At 41.5% G+C, this 20,503-nt stretch overlaps 2 protein-coding genes across 2 annotated transcripts; one reads left to right on the plus strand and one right to left on the minus strand.

The window, feature by feature from the left end:
* The first annotated feature begins 613 nt into the window (after window positions 1-613).
* Window positions 614-18,026, plus strand: parvg (parvin, gamma). Its single transcript, XM_080761813.1, has 13 exons — window positions 614-760; window positions 2,098-2,220; window positions 5,342-5,406; window positions 6,411-6,513; window positions 7,291-7,434; window positions 8,079-8,194; window positions 8,355-8,410; window positions 9,055-9,080; window positions 9,245-9,306; window positions 9,777-9,845; window positions 10,404-10,505; window positions 11,265-11,337; window positions 16,534-18,026. The coding sequence occupies exons 2-13, from the start codon at window positions 2,160-2,162 to the stop codon at window positions 16,647-16,649; spliced, it is 993 nt and encodes a 330-aa protein (XP_080617939.1). The 5' UTR covers window positions 614-760; window positions 2,098-2,159; the 3' UTR covers window positions 16,650-18,026.
* On the minus strand, window positions 17,960-19,459 carry LOC308314473 (kelch domain-containing protein 3-like; the record flags this gene model as incomplete). Its single annotated transcript, XM_080762104.1, has 2 exons — window positions 17,960-17,963; window positions 18,453-19,459. The coding sequence occupies 2 exons, from the start codon at window positions 19,457-19,459 to the stop codon at window positions 17,960-17,962; spliced, it is 1,011 nt and encodes a 336-aa protein (XP_080618230.1).
* Between the last annotated feature and the right edge of the window lie 1,044 nt (window positions 19,460-20,503).

Genomic DNA, 20,503 nt, shown 5'->3' on the forward strand with positions numbered 1-20,503 from the left:
GCTGAAATAATAGTGAACTTAAACTGCTCCTCATTTTGCTAGGGACCCCCTCTGGAACCCTCCCCCCAAAGACCACTGGAGGTCCCCCAGACCTCACTTTGTGTCATTTATATTTTTTATTTATGTAGTTGTGCTCTCAAACCTCTGTGGCTCACATGAAGAGGAATGCCCTCATCTGAAACACTGTGCCGCTGTCACACCATGTTCCTGTACAATAAATTGGTTCTCAAACCTCAAGGACTAAATTAATATATATTTGGTTGCAGAAAAGGTTTTGCCAGGGACCCCCAGAAGAGAAAATGTATGTTTTTTAAATGCACAATTATTTAATATTTCTAAGACATGTACAAGCTAGATATTAGATATTTTGAATAGCCATATTAGCCAACATATAAAAATGTATAAAGGGGTTGAAATGATTGTGATGCTATATTAACTCATTTAGCTGTGGACCCCCTGGAACCCCCCCAAGGACCCCTGGGCGTCCCCGGACCACACTTTGAGAACCACTGCCTGTACGAGACAAAAGTGATGTGTCAACATGATGAAGTTCTCACTTCTTTACAACCACATCCTCTCAGCTTCCTCATATCTCGACCCAGGCATGTATGACAGTTGCTTGTAAAACCAATGCTTGTAAACTGAGTACAATCGGACCCTTCAAAACATTTTGGAGGATTGCTGCTTTGCCATTAGGGCATTTACGACAGAACGGTTCAGGCAAAGGTTGACCTGCCTCGCAGTCGGTGTGCTGAAGAAGGTAAACACACACACACACACACACACACACACACACACACACACACACACACACACACACACACACACACACACACACACACACACACACACACACACACACACACACACACACACACACACACACACACACACACACACACACACACACACACACACACACACACACACACACACACATTGATGAAGTTCTTTTGGGCAACAATGTGACATTCTAGGTATCGTTGCATTCCAGTTGTTTGACTGCTCTTTCAGAATGCAAGTTTTCTCCTTGTTTGCTGTTCTCTTTTTGAGGGTGCATAATTCAATGTGACAGCGGTGGCCTCATGAATTTTTGGGGTCATCATCGACTACAATAGATTTGCTGCAGTAAGTCTGGAAGTAAGACTACCTACTTTAGTTATAGCAGGTGTTGACAAATGAATTGTCATTATTCGCAACAGGATTTGTTGCAGGCTCACAGTTGGGGAAATCAACCTTTTCTACAGTGTAGGCTACTCTATTTTCAATCTCTATCCTGGTAAGGTTTGTTCAGCATGCATACTGTTTCTGCAGCATCCTCTTATGGAACTATCAATAATGCTCATAGAAGCTGCTCAGTAGAAGTTATACTGCTACTTTCTGTTCGAATTTAATTACCTAAGCGATATTTATTTCATTGACATGGGGTCCCCCAGGGGCCAAATACTTGCACCACCCCATACACTAAATCTATTCAGCTGTAGAAGCTTCCACTATAAGGATCCTCTATATTTTCGCTGAACGTTTTCTTATTCTGACCTGCCCAGAAAAGGGGAGTACATACGTTGGTTCAACATACTAACGTCCGACATGCAACAGTCCAACACATGCGTGGCCTGTTAAAACTCAGCCGTGGGCCGTGGCTCCTGACATGCGTTGCCGGTTAAGACTCACTCAGGGCTTCCCTGTGAGGTTAGGGTTAGGTTTTGGTTTGGAGTAAGGTTTTGGACTAATAATTATGCCTGTCGGACTGTTAGTACATCGGACCAAACATGCACCCCAAAAAAGGGACGCTAAGGCATCGGTGTACAAAAACATTGTTCACCGATTTTAAAGCAAAATGCTCAAAAGCTGTTTTATGAAGTATGGAGGAAGAGTGTTTTTCATTCACTGTCCTCACTCAAGCATACATAGATAGACCAATATGGTCTATTCCCTTTCCTTTTCCATTATAAGCTAGCTTTTTCTTAAAACCTTTACACTAGCTGTATTCCAATGTCTAATGGATACCGTTGATAATGTTTTACTTTGACGTATTTTATATTTGATGTAAAAGCACCTAGAATGTTGATAGAACACATGTCGTACTTTTAACAGGGTTTTCTGAAAAGCTATACGCAAAGTGAGTACCGGTAGTACCCTCAGAGTCAGAAGGAGCTATGGAAGGGGACATCTTTACCTGGCAGAAGGATGACACTGTGGATTATGAGGCTTTGCAAGGTATATTTTATATTTTATATTATGGTATACTATTTGCTGTATATTGTGACACATGTGCTGTGTCTTTCATGTGTTCCTTGTTTTCTAGTCTAGTTGTCAGTGTTTTACTTTTCTGTTGTGTTCCTTTGATTCTGTTGTTGTAATCTGTTGTAAGCTTTCCTTGTTTATTTCCAGTTAGAGTTTACCATACACTTGTGTACCTTATTTAATAGTCATTGTTATGTGCCTTCCTGTCTGCCTGTAGTTCCAGACAGGAAGTGTTTGCAACTGTGTCCTCTTAGTTTCCCAGCAGTGGTGTGCACAGACATTTAGAGGGGCAGATACTCAAGTGAAAAAAGGGCACCTTGTGCAGCGCATAGAACCGGCCGGTTGCCTTAATTGTGTGAGATGTATAGATTTCGGGGCATAAATATATAAAATATTAGAAGTAATCCTGGTAAAAGTAACAGTTTTGGACATATGAGATTTCCACCCGACAGCGATGATATCAAAGTGTCATAAAAGTTACCGGTTCGAAATCCCCCGCTGAGCCAATCACACGAGGCGACGGGGAACACCTTCTACAAACTCACCTCGGCGTCTCGGTAGCCAGACAACTATTGGACAATCTCTGAATGCTATATAGAGTCTGGTCAGCCTGTGTTGATTATCAGTTGTGTTCTCCTGTGTCCTGTTATCCCTGTGCCTTTTTTATACACCCCTGTTCTTTCAGTTCCGCGTTGTCACAAGTGTTCTGTTCCTTTTTGAGTTTTGTTATTCAATTCTGTTGCATTTGAGCTCCTCTCCTCTGTCTGTCTGCACTTGGGTGCTAAACCTCCTGCCACGCACATGTGACAGTATAATAGACTACAGTATGAACAAATAATATATATAGACCTACATGAAGCTAGAGTAGGCATATGTCACTATCTTCAACCACCGACTTAAATGTTAAATGTCTTATTTACAATTTTTACACCATAAAGCATTACACTTGTTTACAATAGGGCCCATCATTTTCAATTAATCAAAACATTTAGAGACGTACGAATATACACAACTATATAGTCAAAACAGGAAATCGTCATAGAGGTAAAAAAAAAAAAGGGTGGGTGGGGGATTCAGATTTTACGGGGGCCAGTTATTGAAACCTTTATTTCAGGGGAATCCATTTGAGACCAAGGTCTCGTTTTCAATGGCACCCTGGCAAGGTTGCGTCCTGCAACCTTGGGTCGCAACATTAAAATGGACTCGCTCCCACCCAGTTCCCAATTCAGACAGGCCACACATTGTTAAAATCCCATGGCTGTAGGATTTATTGTAGATAAAAAATGCATTACAGTGTACAATACCTCAGGGTGGGGACAGAAACACAACTCCTAACAAACAACGGAAATCAAAATACAAATTGAGGTCCCCCACCCCTACATTACCCAATACATTACATTTATTACAAAGCTAAAAACTGACAAAGTGCTGGTGCATTAGCCTGGCGCAGCCACACTTCACCCTCCCAGCATATGCATATGCCACGAGGCGGAGTGGTATATTACTATCGCAAAGCAAGGCTGGTGCATGGTGCATGGAACTTGGCTAGAAGGAAGACATCAGAAGTACTGACAACAGGCAGCTTTACCAGCAAGGTCCACCTGGTAGTTAGCCACTCACATTCATACACCGCTCAGTCTACTCACACAAGCTGGCAACCACTCACTCAATCACTACTCATCCCACACATTCACCCCAGCTGATCCTCTAATACTCTATCAATCACTCCTCACTCATTCATACAAAACACTGAGGGGAAAAGGACAGAGCAACACAGGAATATATTATGACCCACAGGGCCATAACACAAACAAATAACAATTACAGCAATGATTTTACATACATGACAAACACACAAAAATATATAATACAAAAACACACATAGAAAACAAATAGAGAACAGAAACAGAATCAGATTCTTAAAAACACATATTACAAAAAGCAGGTGCATACGCCTTCTTCTAGTGTAAGGTCAGTTAAATATCTTTTAAAAATAGCATATGAAACAAGGACATCCAGCTTCAACTTGTTCTGACAGATATTCCATAGACGTGGCCGGAGCATGCACCCTGAAGGCTGTATCTCCCAGTTTAGAAGAGGTTTTTGGTACCTTCAACAGTGCAGCCTATCTTGAGATCTGGTACCATAACTTGAGGTATTGGGTTCTAGCAGCTTTGTCAAATACAGGGGTAGTTTGCCATTGCCAAGTAGTGCTTTGTAAGTGAACAGCGTAGCATGTTGTTTCCTTTTAAGTGCCAGTGAAGACCATTTTACTGATGTATAGCGTGCAGCCGTGCAGTGATGGGTTCTGTAACTTGCTCCTGTGATAAAGCGAAGTGCACTGTGATAGATTGCATCCAGGGGTTTTAAAATGCTGTCAGTAGCATGCATATACAAAATATCTCCATAATCAAATATTGGCATGATTGTTGCTTGAATTATCCTCTTTCTATTTTCTTTAGAAAAGCATGATCTATTACGGTAGAGGAAGCCAATTTTAGGTTTAATTTTCTTTGATACTGTTGGTGGGGCGTTCCACATTTTGGTGGTATAGGAGCAAAATTAATTTAGTCCCTTGTCTGTGCCGAATCTGGGTTGCACATGGTTTGAACTCCCTCTGGTGTTGTGGATGTGGACTTTGTTGACATTAAGGAAGTATTTAGACAGGTACATTATCTTGGTGGTGTAGTGACTCTTGTGGACCAGACCCATCGTAAGATGCTGTACTCTGTCGTCAACACTAAGCCATTCCAGTCTGTCAAAGTGGGCAGGGTTGAGGTGGGTTCGGGGAGTGAGGCCAAGTAGTAGCCTAGTTTGTTTTGGGAAGTCTGGAGCCTTGTTTTAACGGCTTTTGAGGTGCTGTGGTACCAGGAAGTGCAGGCATAGTCGAAGAATCCTTGTATGAGGGCTCCTGTTAGCCAGCAACCACCTCAAATAGAGGAGGCATGTGTCAATGGAGTGGGATGTTCTGAAGCCAGATTGGAATTCATACATTAATTTAATGTGGTTTAATGTGTGAATAAAGGCAGATTTCTCAAAACTGGCAAAAAACATTACTGTATTTGCATTGTGTGTTCTGTTCATACACATGCAGGAGAGAAGAGGAAAATCATCCAGCCAACATCCTTACAAGACCCAAAGCTTCAAAGTCTAAAGAAAGTATGAGCTGTTTTTCCACCTGTTTATATCCTTCTGCTTCGGTGACAAAGTGTCGTGCCAAGTGATGCTTGACAAATCAAAATGTCAAGTCAACTGATAAAAGTATCTGCGCAGCATTATGTCACTTCACTTGACACTTTGTCGCTGAGTCATCATGATTTATTGACTTTTTAGTATACTGTCGCTGTCGGGCAGGAACCTCTTATATGTCCATCTTAACTTTTTAATGTGTGTCACTAAAAGGCAGAAAAACAGATGTATCACATTCGCGTCTTGTAGATCTGCTATTTTTTGCTATTTTTTAATCTGAATCCTGAAAAGTCACTGCTTTGGACAAACTGTATGAGGTTTCCACCCCGCCACGACGTAATATCTATTTCATCTTTCCCCTGCGTGCTTCATTAATCTTTCATTGCAATAAAAAGTCCATTAGGGTAATATGCTACTATAGATTACCATAAAGATCTCTTTGTGTCTGTGTCTTGTGAGGTGATTGCTACATGAAAAGTACATTACAAAGCCTACCTATTATGTTTTTGTTGAGAAAATGAATAATTTCTCAAGCACAGTAGAGTGGAAGGCTCATATAGGAGCATTAAGGCACATTTGACTGGTCAATGATTTGAATTAACGAATAAATAAATTAAGCTTGCTTGTTTAAATGCATAGTAAAAGTATAATATAAATGGTAATAGTAAAAGTGTAGTAAAAGTAATAGTATAATAGATCATGCATTCATTTGCAGATAATCTTTTTTGGAATATAATTACGATTTGGTTCCATCTACATACGTATAGAGAATAAAATGAATATAATCTTTTCTTAAGACGGGCAAAAAAAGTACAGTTAAGTATGGAATAGATGAAAAATAGGTGATCTAGCACCTCATACGTTGTTGCGATGCAATGTGTTGTGAACTAGTAGATGTATGCATATCAGCATATGCAACACTTTGGTATGACATTGATGACGTACGTACATAAACTGGGCCTATGTCTTCACAGGCATTAATTGCGTGGCTTAACAGAACTCTGGAACCAGAGCACATCGTGGTGCAAAGTGTGGAAGAGGACCTCTACGATGGACTGGTGCTCCATCACCTGCTGGGTGATTATGCGCACACACACACACACACACACACACACACACACACACGCACACACATTTTTTTTGTACAGTTTGTTCATTTTATTTTAGCTTAATACACAGTACAGTACAGTATGTGGTCCATGGTAGCATCAATCAATTCTGGATTAAAAGCTTCTAATATAATATTTTTGCCAGGAAAATCTATACATTTCACACACTATTGAGGCAGCGGGCGGTTGCACGCGTCGAACCTGCCCCACAAAATGTCTGTGCATGCCACTGCACACACGCACGCACACACACACACACACACACACACACGCACACGCACACGCGCACACACACATGCATATCATGGCTTTCGCTCCCCACATGTGCATATTGTATTGTCTTTCTGTTTATTTATCCTGTTTTGTTTATTTTCTGTTCTTCTCTGTGCTGTGTTTTTTCGACCTGAATTGTTTGTATTATATATATTTTTTTAAGAAAAAAAGGCAAGTAACTACACGACACAACCGAGAGATGATAATCACACATAAATCCCCAATTACGTATCCCCCAAAGAAAATATAACAACACGATATAACGCAGCAATAAAACAATACAAATATGTGTGTGTGAGAAGTCTGAAAGAACCTCTTCTGTGTGTACTTTGTGTTGCTGTGCAGGTAGGTTAGCTGTATGTACTTTGTGTTGCTGTGCAGGTAGGTTAGCTGGTGTGAAGCTCCCTGTCTGTGTGTACTTTGTGTTGCTGTGCAGGTAGGTTAACTGTGTGTACTTTGTGTTGCTGTGCAGGTAGGCTAGCTGGTGTGAAGCTCCCTGTGGAGGAGATTGCAGTGACCAGCGCTGCTCAGCTCCACAAGCTGCAGGTGATTGTGCAGGAGGTGGACAAGCAGCTGGACCTAAAAGACAGCTCACTCATCAAGTGGAACGTCAAGCGTGAGTAACTCTTTGGATACTTAACCACTCTATACACCCTCTATACAAGGGGTCTTCAACAGGGGTCCGTGACCCCTATAGGGGGTCCTCAGAGTTGGCTTACTACAGGGGTTCTCCACATCTTTGTGTGATAGGGGACTCTGACGGGAGTCAGGGGAACCGTAGCCAAAAATAGTCGATCTACAAGTTACAAGAGGTTTGTGTAGAGAGGAACAAAAGCTATAACTACAGAGCCTTAATGGTCAAGTTTAGTATTTCAACTTTTAAGTGGTTAAGTGTCTGACAATTACACATTAACATGAATTAACATGACATGTAAAATGAAGGCTTTTACATGTACACACTGTCACAGTCACTACAGTGTGCCTTGGCTTAGATCATTTAAATGGACCCATAGAAATTTACATTTGTTACTGAGACCATATTATTCCACCGATACAAAGAACCGAATGACTGTGAAGGATTAGGGGTGGAGATAAAATAGCACACACTGACTACGGGGAACTCTGTTAATCATCGGCCTGTCAGTGGAGAAGATTATATTTTGTTTTGTTCCAGGGGTGCATACAGTATCTAGTGCCCAGAGCACTGAGAGGAGTCTTTCATGTTGGTGCATGTTGATTTTCTCTTGTCTGTTCTGTCAGTTCTCCACGACAAAGACCTCCTGGCCACCATTCATCTGCTTGTTGCCATGGTAAGGCATTTTCAGCCGGATCTGGAGTTGCCATCAAATGTAAAGGTTGAGGTTCTGCTTGTGGAGGTGAGTTTGAATGATTATTCTATAAAGTTTGCAGACTAATAACGATTCATTTTTTATAATCGATTAATTATTTTGTTCAATTAACTGTTGCAGTCGTGTCAATATGTCAATATGTTTTCTTCGTTCTCAAACAACTGGTTTATGGTGTTTTGCATCTAAGGTCAACAAGACTGGCATCAAATCAGACAAACAGATTGAGGTTCTTACAGATGAAAGGTTGGTGACATCCCTCTGCTTGAGCAGATCTAAGTTTATTAAGAGAATCAAAATTCATTCATTGTGTATATACAGGCCACACACACACACACACACACACACACACACACACACACACACACACACACACACATATATATATATATATATATATATATATATATATATATATATATATATATATATATATATATATATATATGTGGAGCGTAGCCATGCCATAGTTCATGCCATGCTCAAAGGCGCATACTATACTAAAGGGGTTAACATGCTGCATTACTATGTGGGTGTGTAAGTGTGTGCAAGTCCCACACGTCATTCGCTGATGTGGCAGTCAGCTGACCAATTGGGCGGGCTACTTAAGCTCACCAGTCTGCATACTCTTCCTGCCTTCCTCTGCATATGGTTCCTGGTTGTTGTCCTAGGTTGTTATGTGATGTTTGCTCCCACCACCACCCCAGCATCACCGGTGGGATCTGTATTTATGTTCCCCATGGGGGTTTATTGTATATCTATCTCCCTGCTCTTAATGTTTTACGATGGTGTTTATTCGCGCCGAGCAGGGAGAAAATGCAGCAGAGCCGAACACCAAGTCTAATATCATGCACACTTGTATATATAATTTTTATAATTATTTTCAACAGTGATACAAGCACAGAGTCCTGTAACAGTAAGTCAGAGTTTATTTATTTTTGGGCAAATGTATACAGAACCGGTTTACAAGCTAATGGTGCGTACCGTTCCATCCACAACGCATTTTTGTGGATTGTAGATCGGCAATTTATTTCACCCGCAAAAAAAGTATGTCAAGCCCTTTACTGTCGGTCTTCACAGGGGAAGATCCCATTGAGAAGCTACTGAAGCTGGACACTCACAAGGTCGACACTGTGAAAAAGGTAAGAGATTGACAGCACTGCTTGTTTAAATCAAGACATTAAAGATATAATCTGCGACTGAATGAATAAAATGCTATTTTTTAATTTTAGTTATTAGTAATTTAATCTACAGTAAATACACCGAATTTAGCACAAAAAAAACTTAAAAACAAAAACAGGAAGACAAAAGAGTAGCCCTCATTACAGACAATACAGAGGGAAAACGGTACAGAGATTGAAAGAACAGAGGTACGAAACTTGAGTCTCTTAAACTCCTTGCTCCTTTGCTCCATAGTTAAGTGTGTAGTAATTACTACCGTAATTTACCCCCATTTCCATCATGTAATACAAATTCCTTGTTAGAAATATAGTTTTTTCCAAGTGGTTTAATTGAAACCACACTAACCACGAAAGTCCGGAACATTGCAAAAATGTCTTTGTTATACAATCATATTTCTTTTCCATAATACTGTATATTTTCACATTTTCAGGCCATATTACATTTTGTCAATCAGAGTGTGTTAGCCATGGGCCTGCAGGTGGCTGACATGGACAAACAGGTAAACCCAGCAGTCCAACACTATTTTGGAGCATGACGATTGTATCCTCTATCATAGAAAACACATTCTTGATACATCAATTATTATCACTTTTAGGGCAGTGGTTTTCAAAGTGTGGGCCCAGGAAAGCCCAGGGGTCCTTTGGGGGGGTTCCAGGGGGTCCCATAGCATTTATGTGATATTCACAATCAGTTTAAGTGTAGGCAAAATCTAAATCTAAATCTTTGCTTAGATTCCTTTATTATTATTTTTTTCCCCCAATTTTTCTAATGTTTTCAGTTTTGTAAAACCAATGTCTGAAAATGTGTTACTATCTTTTCAAAAAACGTTCGGCAAAATATGCTTGCAGATCTGCTATATTTGTTTATAATATACATTTCCGATCCCTCAGATGGGGCTCCACAGGCCAAATCTATATTAATTTGGGAGTTATTGACATGAATATTACCACTGATGGCCACTAGTGTATTGGGAGTAAATGTGTTCCTGTCCTCTCTAGTTTATTACCACTGATAACCACTAGTGTATTGGGAGTAAATGTGTTCCTGTCCTCTCTAGTTTGCAGACGGTGTGATTCTGCTGCTACTTATTGGACAGCTGGAAGGCTTCTATGTCCCGCTGTATGACTTCAACCTGACCCCTGTCAACAACTCTGAGATGGTATGGATTCTCTGTCATGTTAGTGCTGCTATAAGTGTCTTTGGCCTACACAAAATGTGTTGTGGTTTTTGTGGTTTTGTGTGTGTGTGCGTGCGTGCGAGTGTGTGGGATAGAGGGAGAGAAAGAGAAGAGAGAGAGGGGGTGGTCTCTAAGTCTAACTCTAACATAACACCTAGCTACATTTATTTACATTTATATTTACATTTTTCAGCTCTGACGCTTATTTCATAACCATTAACCGTAACTAAATAACAGTTAATTTATAACTATGATAATACATGAATATGACCCCATATGGTACTATTTAGAATGGCAGGAATGTCTGTGACTCAATCAGGCTCCCGAATGAACACTTGACAGGACTGTATTTTTGGTTGTGAAACTGTTGCAGAAACAGTTAACTATGTTGTTCATTTCTGTCAGCTTGTGGCCCCCGACGTCAAGTTGTTTTTACATTTAATCTAGTTGAATACCACTGTAGTCTGACCATGGTTCCATTATGGCATCATGGGGAGTGACTGATAGGAGCACAGTAAGTAACGGTGTCATGTCGTGTCGCAAAATGTCTCAGTCAGTGTGCCACTTCATTATTCAAACATTCACAAGTCTGTATGTTAGAAAAAACAATCTGGAGATGCTGTAGTTATACTAAGGCATCTACAGATCTACTAAGGTTTATTTAATAGAAATGTATCCGACTTTACCTACCAGTGTAGATCTGTGATAATGTAAATGTATCTATCCTTTTCTGGTATATAGCTTCAAAATGTCACCCTTGCCTTGGCACTCCTGAATGACCTAGGACTTCACGTGTCCAGTATTGACCCACAAGGTTAGTGTGTTTACAACCATACAGTATGTACATTTTTATACTGTCAGTATTTACATCATACACCCTGAGCTTGCTTTCACAGAGAAATGTTGACAAATGGAACGTGAAATGCCCCCTGTTTTCACATCCCTGTTTTTATAGGCAAATGTTGACAGCATTGTGAACGTGTAGATCGGTAGATCTTTGGTGGGAATGAATGCCATTTTTGAGTGTCGCTAGCCCCATCTATGCCCAGCTTTGTGTGTTTGTGTGAATAATAGCGATGATTTGATTGGCTGATCACCCTATAGCGATGATTTGATTGGCTGAGCAAAGTACGTATTGAGGATAAAAAGTGAGGACAGAAAAGTGAGGATGAAAATTGTGATTGGCCAGAATGAGATTCACACTGCAAAAAAGTGCTTTTGGCATTTTTTTCATATTTTAGAAACTCGGAGACAGCAATGTAAAAATATGTCCTCCGTCAAAGGCATTCATCCTGGGAATGCTCAAAACCTGTTCTCTTTTTTATTTTATTTTTTTAATTAGGCTTAAGCAGATACAGGCTTTGAGAAAAACACATTCAAAGAGCCTACCAATGGTCTGCAGCTACTCAGTCAGGGGTATATGTAATCTGAATGTTGGATGAATGACAGTCCTTGAGCTTTGTGGGATTACAGTCTCATACTGAGGAGGTGTTTATTCAGCCTCTTCTTGAAGGCGTGAACACTGCTAGACTACATTATCCATCTCAGTAAGGCCTTCAAGGTTGTTTTGTCCCCTGTACCATGTTCATTTGTTCCTGTATTGTATTGTATTGTATTGTATTGTATTGTATTGTATTGTATTGTATTGTATTGTATTGTATTGTATTGTATTGTATTTTTGTATGGATAGTTTTATCATTCATTTTTAAGAGCTTCAGGCTCTAGCCTATTTATGTGAAAACTGACATGTTGATTAATGAGCTTTGTCCCTGTCAAATAAATAAATAAATGCCCACCCGTAAAGCGGCAGGCCCTGATGGCATTCCATGCAGACATCTTCGATCTCTCCCTCTCCCAAGCTGAGGTTCCTGCTGGCTTCAAAAGGTCCACCATTGTACCGGTACCCAAGCGTACGAAAGCTACGAATACATCATGCTACAATGACTGTTGCCTTACCAAAATTCAGCAACTGTTTTGAGAGACTAGTGAGAGATTACATCTGCTCGGTCCTGCCCGTTACACTGGATCCAGTTTGCATACCGGAAAAACAGATCTACCGATGACGCAGTGGCCATGGCTCTCCACAAGCCCTCACTCACTTGGACAAAGGAGGGAGCAACAACAGGTTACAGGTACGTGTGCGGATGCCGTTTGTGGACTTCAGCTCCGCCTTCAATACAATTGTCCCTGCAAGACTGCATGAAGCTCAGAGACCAAGACCTGCACACAACCATGTGCAGGTGGATACTGGACTTCTTGTCGAACTGTGCTCAGGTGGTGCGGATGCGGAATATAACATCCGACCCAATGACCCTCAACACTGGTGCACCCCAAGGCTGTGTGCTCAGCCCCCTCTTGTACTCTTTGTACACACATGACTGTGTCACCACGCACGGCTGCAATACCATCATAAGTACACCGATGACACCACACTCATGAGGATGATCACGAACGCCAGCGAGACGGCCTACAGAGACGAGGTCAACAAACTGGCGCTATGGTGTCCGGAGAACAACCTAGCCCTCAACGATGGAAAGACCAAGGAGCTAATTGTGGATTTCAGGAGACAGAGGAGCGAGCACGCGCCAATCTACATCGATGGAGTTGCAGTGGAGCATGTCAGTGAGTTCAAGTTCCTTGGTACACACATCAATGGCGACCTTAAGTGGGCCAAACACAAAAAAGGCACAACAACGCCTGTACTTCTTACGGGCAAGCGCTTGAAAAAGTTCAAGGTCAGCCCCCGTATCCTGAGGTTGTTCTATAACTGCACCATCGAGGTGGAACCATCGTGTGGTATGGGAGCCACACTGTCCGCCAGCAGAAGGCACTACAGAGGGTTGTGAAAACGGCCCAGCTCAGCTTCCCTCCCTCCAGGGTATATACGAAAGCCGATGCGTGGCCAAGGCTGAACGGATTGTTCAAGATGTGCATCATCCCAGCCACAGTCTGTTTCAACCATCTAAGAGGCCACGGCCAGGCAACCGGTTCCTCAGCCTCGCCAGCCGCACACGGAGACTATGGTACACATTATTTCTTTCCGCCATCAGACAGAATAGACACTGAACACTACAAGGCCCGGACTATATGGCCATATGTCTGGGGCAAATGAAATGTCTTTCTGCACTTTTGCACCTGAGATCTTGCACTTTTCAGTAGTTTTAGGGGTGAGGGGAGGACAGAGAAGGAGATCAGCCGGTGAATCGGCAGGGGCGGTATTGCAGTCGCTGTACCGCGAAAAGAGAGTTGAGCCAGAAAGCAAAGCTCTCTGACTACCGGTCCACTGGACAGCTGGGAGTGTGCATCTTGTAGAGAACAGTTGTTGCTGTAACCTTTCGCCGATGACTCAGCTTGCTGATGGCGCTGTAGGGCAAGGTCCTCATCTACCCCAATGATTTTTAAGGCCTTCTTTTGAATGAGGTCTGCTGCCTAAGAATGGTCAGAGAGGCTAGACAGGAGGGTTAGTAGATGTTGACCCTGCCTTTAGCATCAAGCTTGTTGGCCAGCTTGCGCGGTGCTTCTTTGTAAATGAGGAAAGGCCATAGTGCTAATAGTTTGAGTTTAACTTTATCTCGCTCTGCTGTGAGCGGTGTGTGAATTTGATAGTGGTAGATGATTGGCTCTATCCGAGGTCATCATCCATTTAAATAGAAGCAGCGATGGGGAAACTCAAGGGGAGGATGTCACTGATGTCTGCTGTCTGCTAATAATAAAGGTGATTCAACCTCTCTGCCATGGTGCGCAGAGAGGGCTAATGCTATACCCATGAGCATTGTTATAGTTTATGTCTCCCAGTTTATGGCTGGGTATGCGCAAGTGAGTGGCAAATCGAGTGTCAAAGTGATTTTAACGTTGTTTAACGTCGTTTAATGCAATCAGATAAGACTTTTCTGTTCGGATGTATGGGCTCAAGGCCAGAAAGTAGTTTTTTGCCACTCAGTATAGGCGTTCCCGCATAACTTCCGGGTATGATGATGAGGATGTCACGTGCATACCTATAAACTAGAGTATGAGTATAGTATAGTATGAGTAGTATGAATATAGTATGAGTGACTCACATCATTGATATTATAAATGATATTGTGAATCAAGAGACTGACTACATGCTTTACTCTAATACCTAACTTTTAAATTAAGCTTACAGTATGTAGCCTGGGCACCATTTCATTTCGGTATATGATCCGGGCTGGAGCCGGATGATATGCTTACGTCATGTTGTAGGCAATGGTTTGCCTACAACAAACAGGAAGCTGTTTGTTGCTTCCTGTTTGATTAAAAGCAATAAAAGCTCTTGTAAGCGAGAGCTTTTATTGAGAGGGAAAAGGAAGTTGTCGCCGCCCGTTCATCCTGTCTGGCGACTACAAAACAATACTACAACATGACCTAACCACATCATCCGGCCCCAGCGCGGATCATACGGACTTTTGAAACAGAGACCAGGCTTTCCTCCGAGGCGGTGGAAAGCCTGGTGAGGCGAGGTTATACAGTATGTGGAATTGTGGATGAATCATTCAAAGTGTTTGTCCCTGGGTTCAAATGGATTTTCCCCAGTCCTACAGATCCATTATTGACAAGCTGCTGCTCTGCTCACTTAACCATTCAGTCCCGTGGTCTAATAATGCCTTCTAAACCAGTAGTTAATCTTAAGCCTGATTTACTTAGTTTCTCACTGTTGTCGTACGCCAAAATATAGCACATCTACAATCTGTAGATGTGCTGCAAGCCAGGACTGGGAGGGCTTTTTGCATCAAAGGTTGTCAAGTGGCAAACTCTGGTACTGCAGGTTTGTGCCCAATCATGACCGAGCAAAACGGGCACAATTATGTGCTCATCAAAGTTGCAAACCCATTGGCCCAAGCCCGGAATGAGTGGAATATAACTCACTGGGAGAGCACCTTTTATTGAAATGGCCAGGTAAAATAATGAATAACAAGCTGAATTCCCCCTACTCACTCTGACCCCTGGGAGCATGTCCGCTGAAACGGAATATCTGAAGATCTATCGTATTGAATCATTTTGAGAGCCACTGAATTCCAGTAGCCCTGCCCCCCAAAATAATTGTGTTAGCATGCGTAATGTGTTTAGAACCACAAATCATTTATTTTTAAATTCAAAATCCATTGCAAAATGTCTATGCATGGCTGTCATCCCTGAAACAAAAGAATGTCATAGGAGACTGCGAGGAGACTGCGAAGTGCCTCACCGGCAAACAACATTCAGCCATAATGTGGATGGAATGGACTTCCTCTGCATATAAGGGAATGTGCTACATATTCCTCTTTTAAAATACAATCTGAAAAAATGGTTGCTTGAAAACCAAAGCTGCAACCATTCATGATTATTTTAGGTGTATTTCTTTTGTATGCTGTGTTAGAGAGATTATTAGAGTAAACCTACTCTAATAGTAGGCTCGATGTTTGATGTCTGGGGACTGCAGATGGAAATTAGCAATATTTAGCTAAATCTGGTATATTTACACTGCATTTTTAATGTAATGTTCATCAATATACACTGTCCAGACCAAATAAACGAATAATAAAAAAAATAATATATATATACCTCTATTGCCTGAAAGCTGTGGCCTGTAATTTTAAAGGAGCACAATTAATTTAACCGAGGAGCAAGTGGCTAATTTCATTTGTGTTTAGATTCTTTCAAATTGCTACTGTAAATGCTGTGATTGAATGAGGGATTCCCAGCCCTCAAGGTCTACAAAGACCACACAGTGGGCCTTCATTAGTTTAGACGTGATCTTGATGCCACGGCACGCTCATTAGATTACTGCGTCACTCAAGAAAGACCCATTTGAGGGGTTCTTATTCCACAAAGGACAGAGTGATTAGATTCATCAAAATGTTAGTAGATATATGTGAGCTATTAAGGTGTATTGGGACATGATTAGCATAAATTAATCTTGGTAAAAGCACGTCTCTGCGCTACCATGGTTTAGAGGTGGACGGTGGGCCATAAATAATCACTTAATGGCTTCTGTGCATCTTTTGTGTGACAGATATAGTCTCTCAAGATGTCACCGCGACCTTGAAGGTGCTGTATGCCCTGTTCAGGAAACACAGAGAGGGGAATAAAACGGGACAGGAACAGATGGGAAGAACACTTGACAAGTGAAGATAACGATGAAGATAATCTCAACGGAGTCCTTCATCCTTCCCCAGAGGTTTCCCTCTCACTGTATCTATCATATTTGTTTGTCATAAAAGCAAATGCTATTGCTTTGCAAATGTGATTTCTTTTTTGTTATTGAGGTGTCTTAAGGCCTATTCATAGTCTGGATTTTCGGTGATGAGGTGACCACCGCTCCGGTGGTGAGCTGACCACCGGAGCTGAAATAACATTGAGCGGTGGTGAGTAAAAACAGAGAGAAGGGCTGGAGCGGTGGCTTGCTCTTCACCGTGGCTCGTGACGTCATGTTGTAGTTCGGTGGTCACCCCACCACCGTAAATCCAGACTATGTATGAGCCTTTATCATACTCTTTTGTCTTTTCTTTTTTTTAAATATATGTTTATTGGTAGTAGTTTTCAACAATGTAGTACAGTTTGAACATACCATATTTTTTTTTCTCCCTCACCCCATCCCTCCCCCCACAGTTATCGTCATCATTAAACAATATAGAAAATAACAGACATACAAAAACAACCATGTCTCTTTTGTCTTTTTAACCCTGCAAGACCCACCGTTGCAAATATACAACCATTTATATTTTAATTAATTAATACAATTAAAAATATCTGTTCTTTGATGTTCATTGCATTGCCATTGGTCATGATATTTGCATATAAATACCCCCCAAAGAGACACAACTTAAAAATCTCTGGACTGCAATTTTATTTTTTACATAATGACCTTTGACCTTTAACCCTGATAAAAGTAAGTAAAATGCCTGTAATATATTTTGTTGTGATCATTAGAATGTCTAGAACATGTTTTATTCATTATTGTGAAAGATATCCCCCAAATGTAAATGATTAATTTATTATTATTATCATATCATACTATAATTAACTCGGTTCAGCGCATTTAAGTTCAGTTCACAACCGACCTAGGCTAAGGTGGAAAAAACAACAGATCTGGTTCTCTACCACGCCGAACCGAACCGAACCGAACCGAACCGGTACTCAAAACCCAAGCTACCTCACGTGTCTACCCGGTGGTCCTCAAACGGTTAAATGTCAAGGACCCTCAAATTGTGTAATTAGCCCACCATCTGAAAATATCTGAACTATTAAATAGGTGAAAACAAACTGATTTTGATGCTATTTTAACCCTTGCAACCTCCTAGAAAGGTTGATTGATTGATCCATTGATTGATTGAGCCATTGATTGATTGATTGATCTAATCAAACTCACAGGATTGAGTGGTCACTGCGATAATATATGCCTTGAAGCTGGCTGTCTATGGACAATTCCCAGGGTCTTGTCAGCTGGAACAGGAACCAAGAGGTTCTTGTCAATGGAATTAGATAGATTCTGAAAGGGGGATGACTTTCCGGGGAAGTCAAATAAAAGGATGCAAAAAAATGAAAACAAATGAAAAAATAAACATGAAAAAACACAAAGGTCTCGTCCTTTCAGCCATTAACCTCTCTCACACTCACATCTCCTTTAAAAATGTTTCTTGAAGCCTTTTTTCTAAACAAATCACAAACAAAATGTCTGCCAGCAGTTACTGGTGTAGTTCTTTAGTCTCCTTTATGATGCTACTTAGTTCTGGTTAGGTATAACTGAATACATTCCTGTGCTCTGCTTCCTCTCCCATCTTAATAAAGGGGGCCATTGTAAGAGTAGAAGTCTCCTCGTCTTTCCCTTCCTTCTGTTTCACTGCCTGGAATTCTTTCTCTTCCATTGTCACCTATTTTTAGGCTGGTCTTTTTTTCCCTTTGCTGTCGGTTGTCATGGCTGCCAGTTCCCACCTGATGTCGTGTGGAAGGTCCGACTGCTTCAGACAGTACTGAATAACTGCTAGCTTGCATAATGTCTTCAGACTAGGACTTAAGTCTAAGATGTACAGGTCATCGGGTGTGTATCCTCCAAAGTGGATGACACAATCTCCCACCACACAGTAGCACATCCTATACATCCAGCAAGGGCATTTCCCCTTCTGCTCCACCTTCTTCCAGAAGAAGGTTTCTGGATTGAATTTCCACAGATCACTGAAGGTTTGGTCCAGTTGAAAGCTGTGGCCACTGAATATGTACAGCTCTCCATTGTAGACAAATGCTGAATGACCCCCACGCCCTTCTGGAAGAAGCTGTGCAGAAGGCGTGCTCAGCCAACAGTTGGTCTCTGTATCAAACACGTTGATGTTGTTATAATGGTCCTCGCCCTGTTCTCCTCTGCCCCCAAATACAAACATCTTTGTACCGATGATGGTTGCAGAGTGACATAAGGAATAAGGTGCCGGAATCCCTCTGGTGTTAATCAAAGACCAGACTCTTGTGGGGGTGTCCAACTTATAGATGTCATTAGTGTATCTAGTCTGTTTGTTGTATCCTCCAAAGATATACATGACCCTCCCCAAGACACAGGCAGAGTGGGCGCTCTTCGCGCCTGGAACAGTCCCTGAAACCTCTGGCTCGAACCATCTGTGGATGTTGACGTCAAATGCATAAAGCATGTTGCAGTACTCGGTCATTATGTAGTTATACCCTCCCCAGATGTAGACGATATCCTCTATCAGCACAGTTGTGTGGCCGTAGCGCATGGAGGGAACCTCGGGGGGAGGACAATCAGAGTTTCTTCCGTTCGTCACTGGGGGCAATGTCCTCCAGTGCAAAGACACTGTGTTGAAGATGTGCACCTCAATTTGACCCTTGATCTTGTCACGGTACCCTCCGAACGAATACACCTTGTGTCCCACTGCCACAGCAGCAGGAAGGTGTATCTTCGATCCCTCCAGATGCACTGTCCAGCGCAACATCTTCCACTGCGGCAACACAGTGAACCAAAAGCAACTGCCAGATCCTGTGTTGTGAAATAATATTTATAAAGCATGCTATAACTTATATTGGTACAGCAGCATAAACGTCATGCAAAGCTTGACCAATCTGCGAAGACAAACTACCGGTATGCATGTTAATCTGCCTAATACGTCGAATGGAATGACAAAGCACAATTCTTCCCAAACAAAGGGCCGGGAGCCTGGGACCCATTTTGACCAATTTTTATGGGGAGTAAATGAACCCTTTTGAGCGTGTGGCTTTGTGTGTGCCCAATACATTGACGTCAATACAAATTTACTTCAATCAATACAAATGACTGAAGTAAAATATTTGAAAGACAGGTAAAGCATATGCAAGAAGATTAAACCGAACTGTTTTCGTCACATTAGATGGGAACTATACACAGCTGTGCAGTACATACATGCTATGATTTTTTCCCCCACACTTATCATACAGCATTACATCATAGTCACAATCTTAAAACTAATATCATCAATATGTTACGCCTTTTTTGTTGCTTTTGTACATCACAGGGTGGTCCATCCATATAGATTTACAGTATAGGCTACATGACGAGGTGGCAGCCAAGCATTCTTTTGTTTTTTCTGGCTCCTTTCTTCTAAGAATTATCCGGTGCTTTTTCAATTCACTGTTTCTTGTGAAGCTTTTTCAAGTTTGGCACCTCCCTGTCTCCAGGGGGCGCTGTGTCTTTGTGCTGAAACTGCTATAGGTTACAGGAAGTGAGTGACTATTTCCTTTTCCCCTTGTAAATAACCAGCAAGATAGTTTCTAGTCTCGAGACAGTCAGACAGAGTGCTGTTATGATCCAAAGCCATCAGTTGGTTTCTACCCCTTTGAGTGGCAAAATAAGTAAGTAGGCATATTATCCAACAATGTATATTGGGACATATTGTGAGATATTTTCTACTCTATATTTTATGTTTTATGTACTTATATGACTCTGCAGTAGTTGTAGTTCAGGCTTTGGGCCTACTCATGTGGATGCTCTTAATTCATGTTCA

The sequence above is a fragment of the Protomyctophum bolini genome (assembly GCF_963924005.1).
Source record: "Protomyctophum bolini genome assembly, chromosome: 4".
In the NCBI taxonomy this organism is placed as follows: domain Eukaryota; kingdom Metazoa; phylum Chordata; class Actinopteri; order Myctophiformes; family Myctophidae; genus Protomyctophum; species Protomyctophum bolini.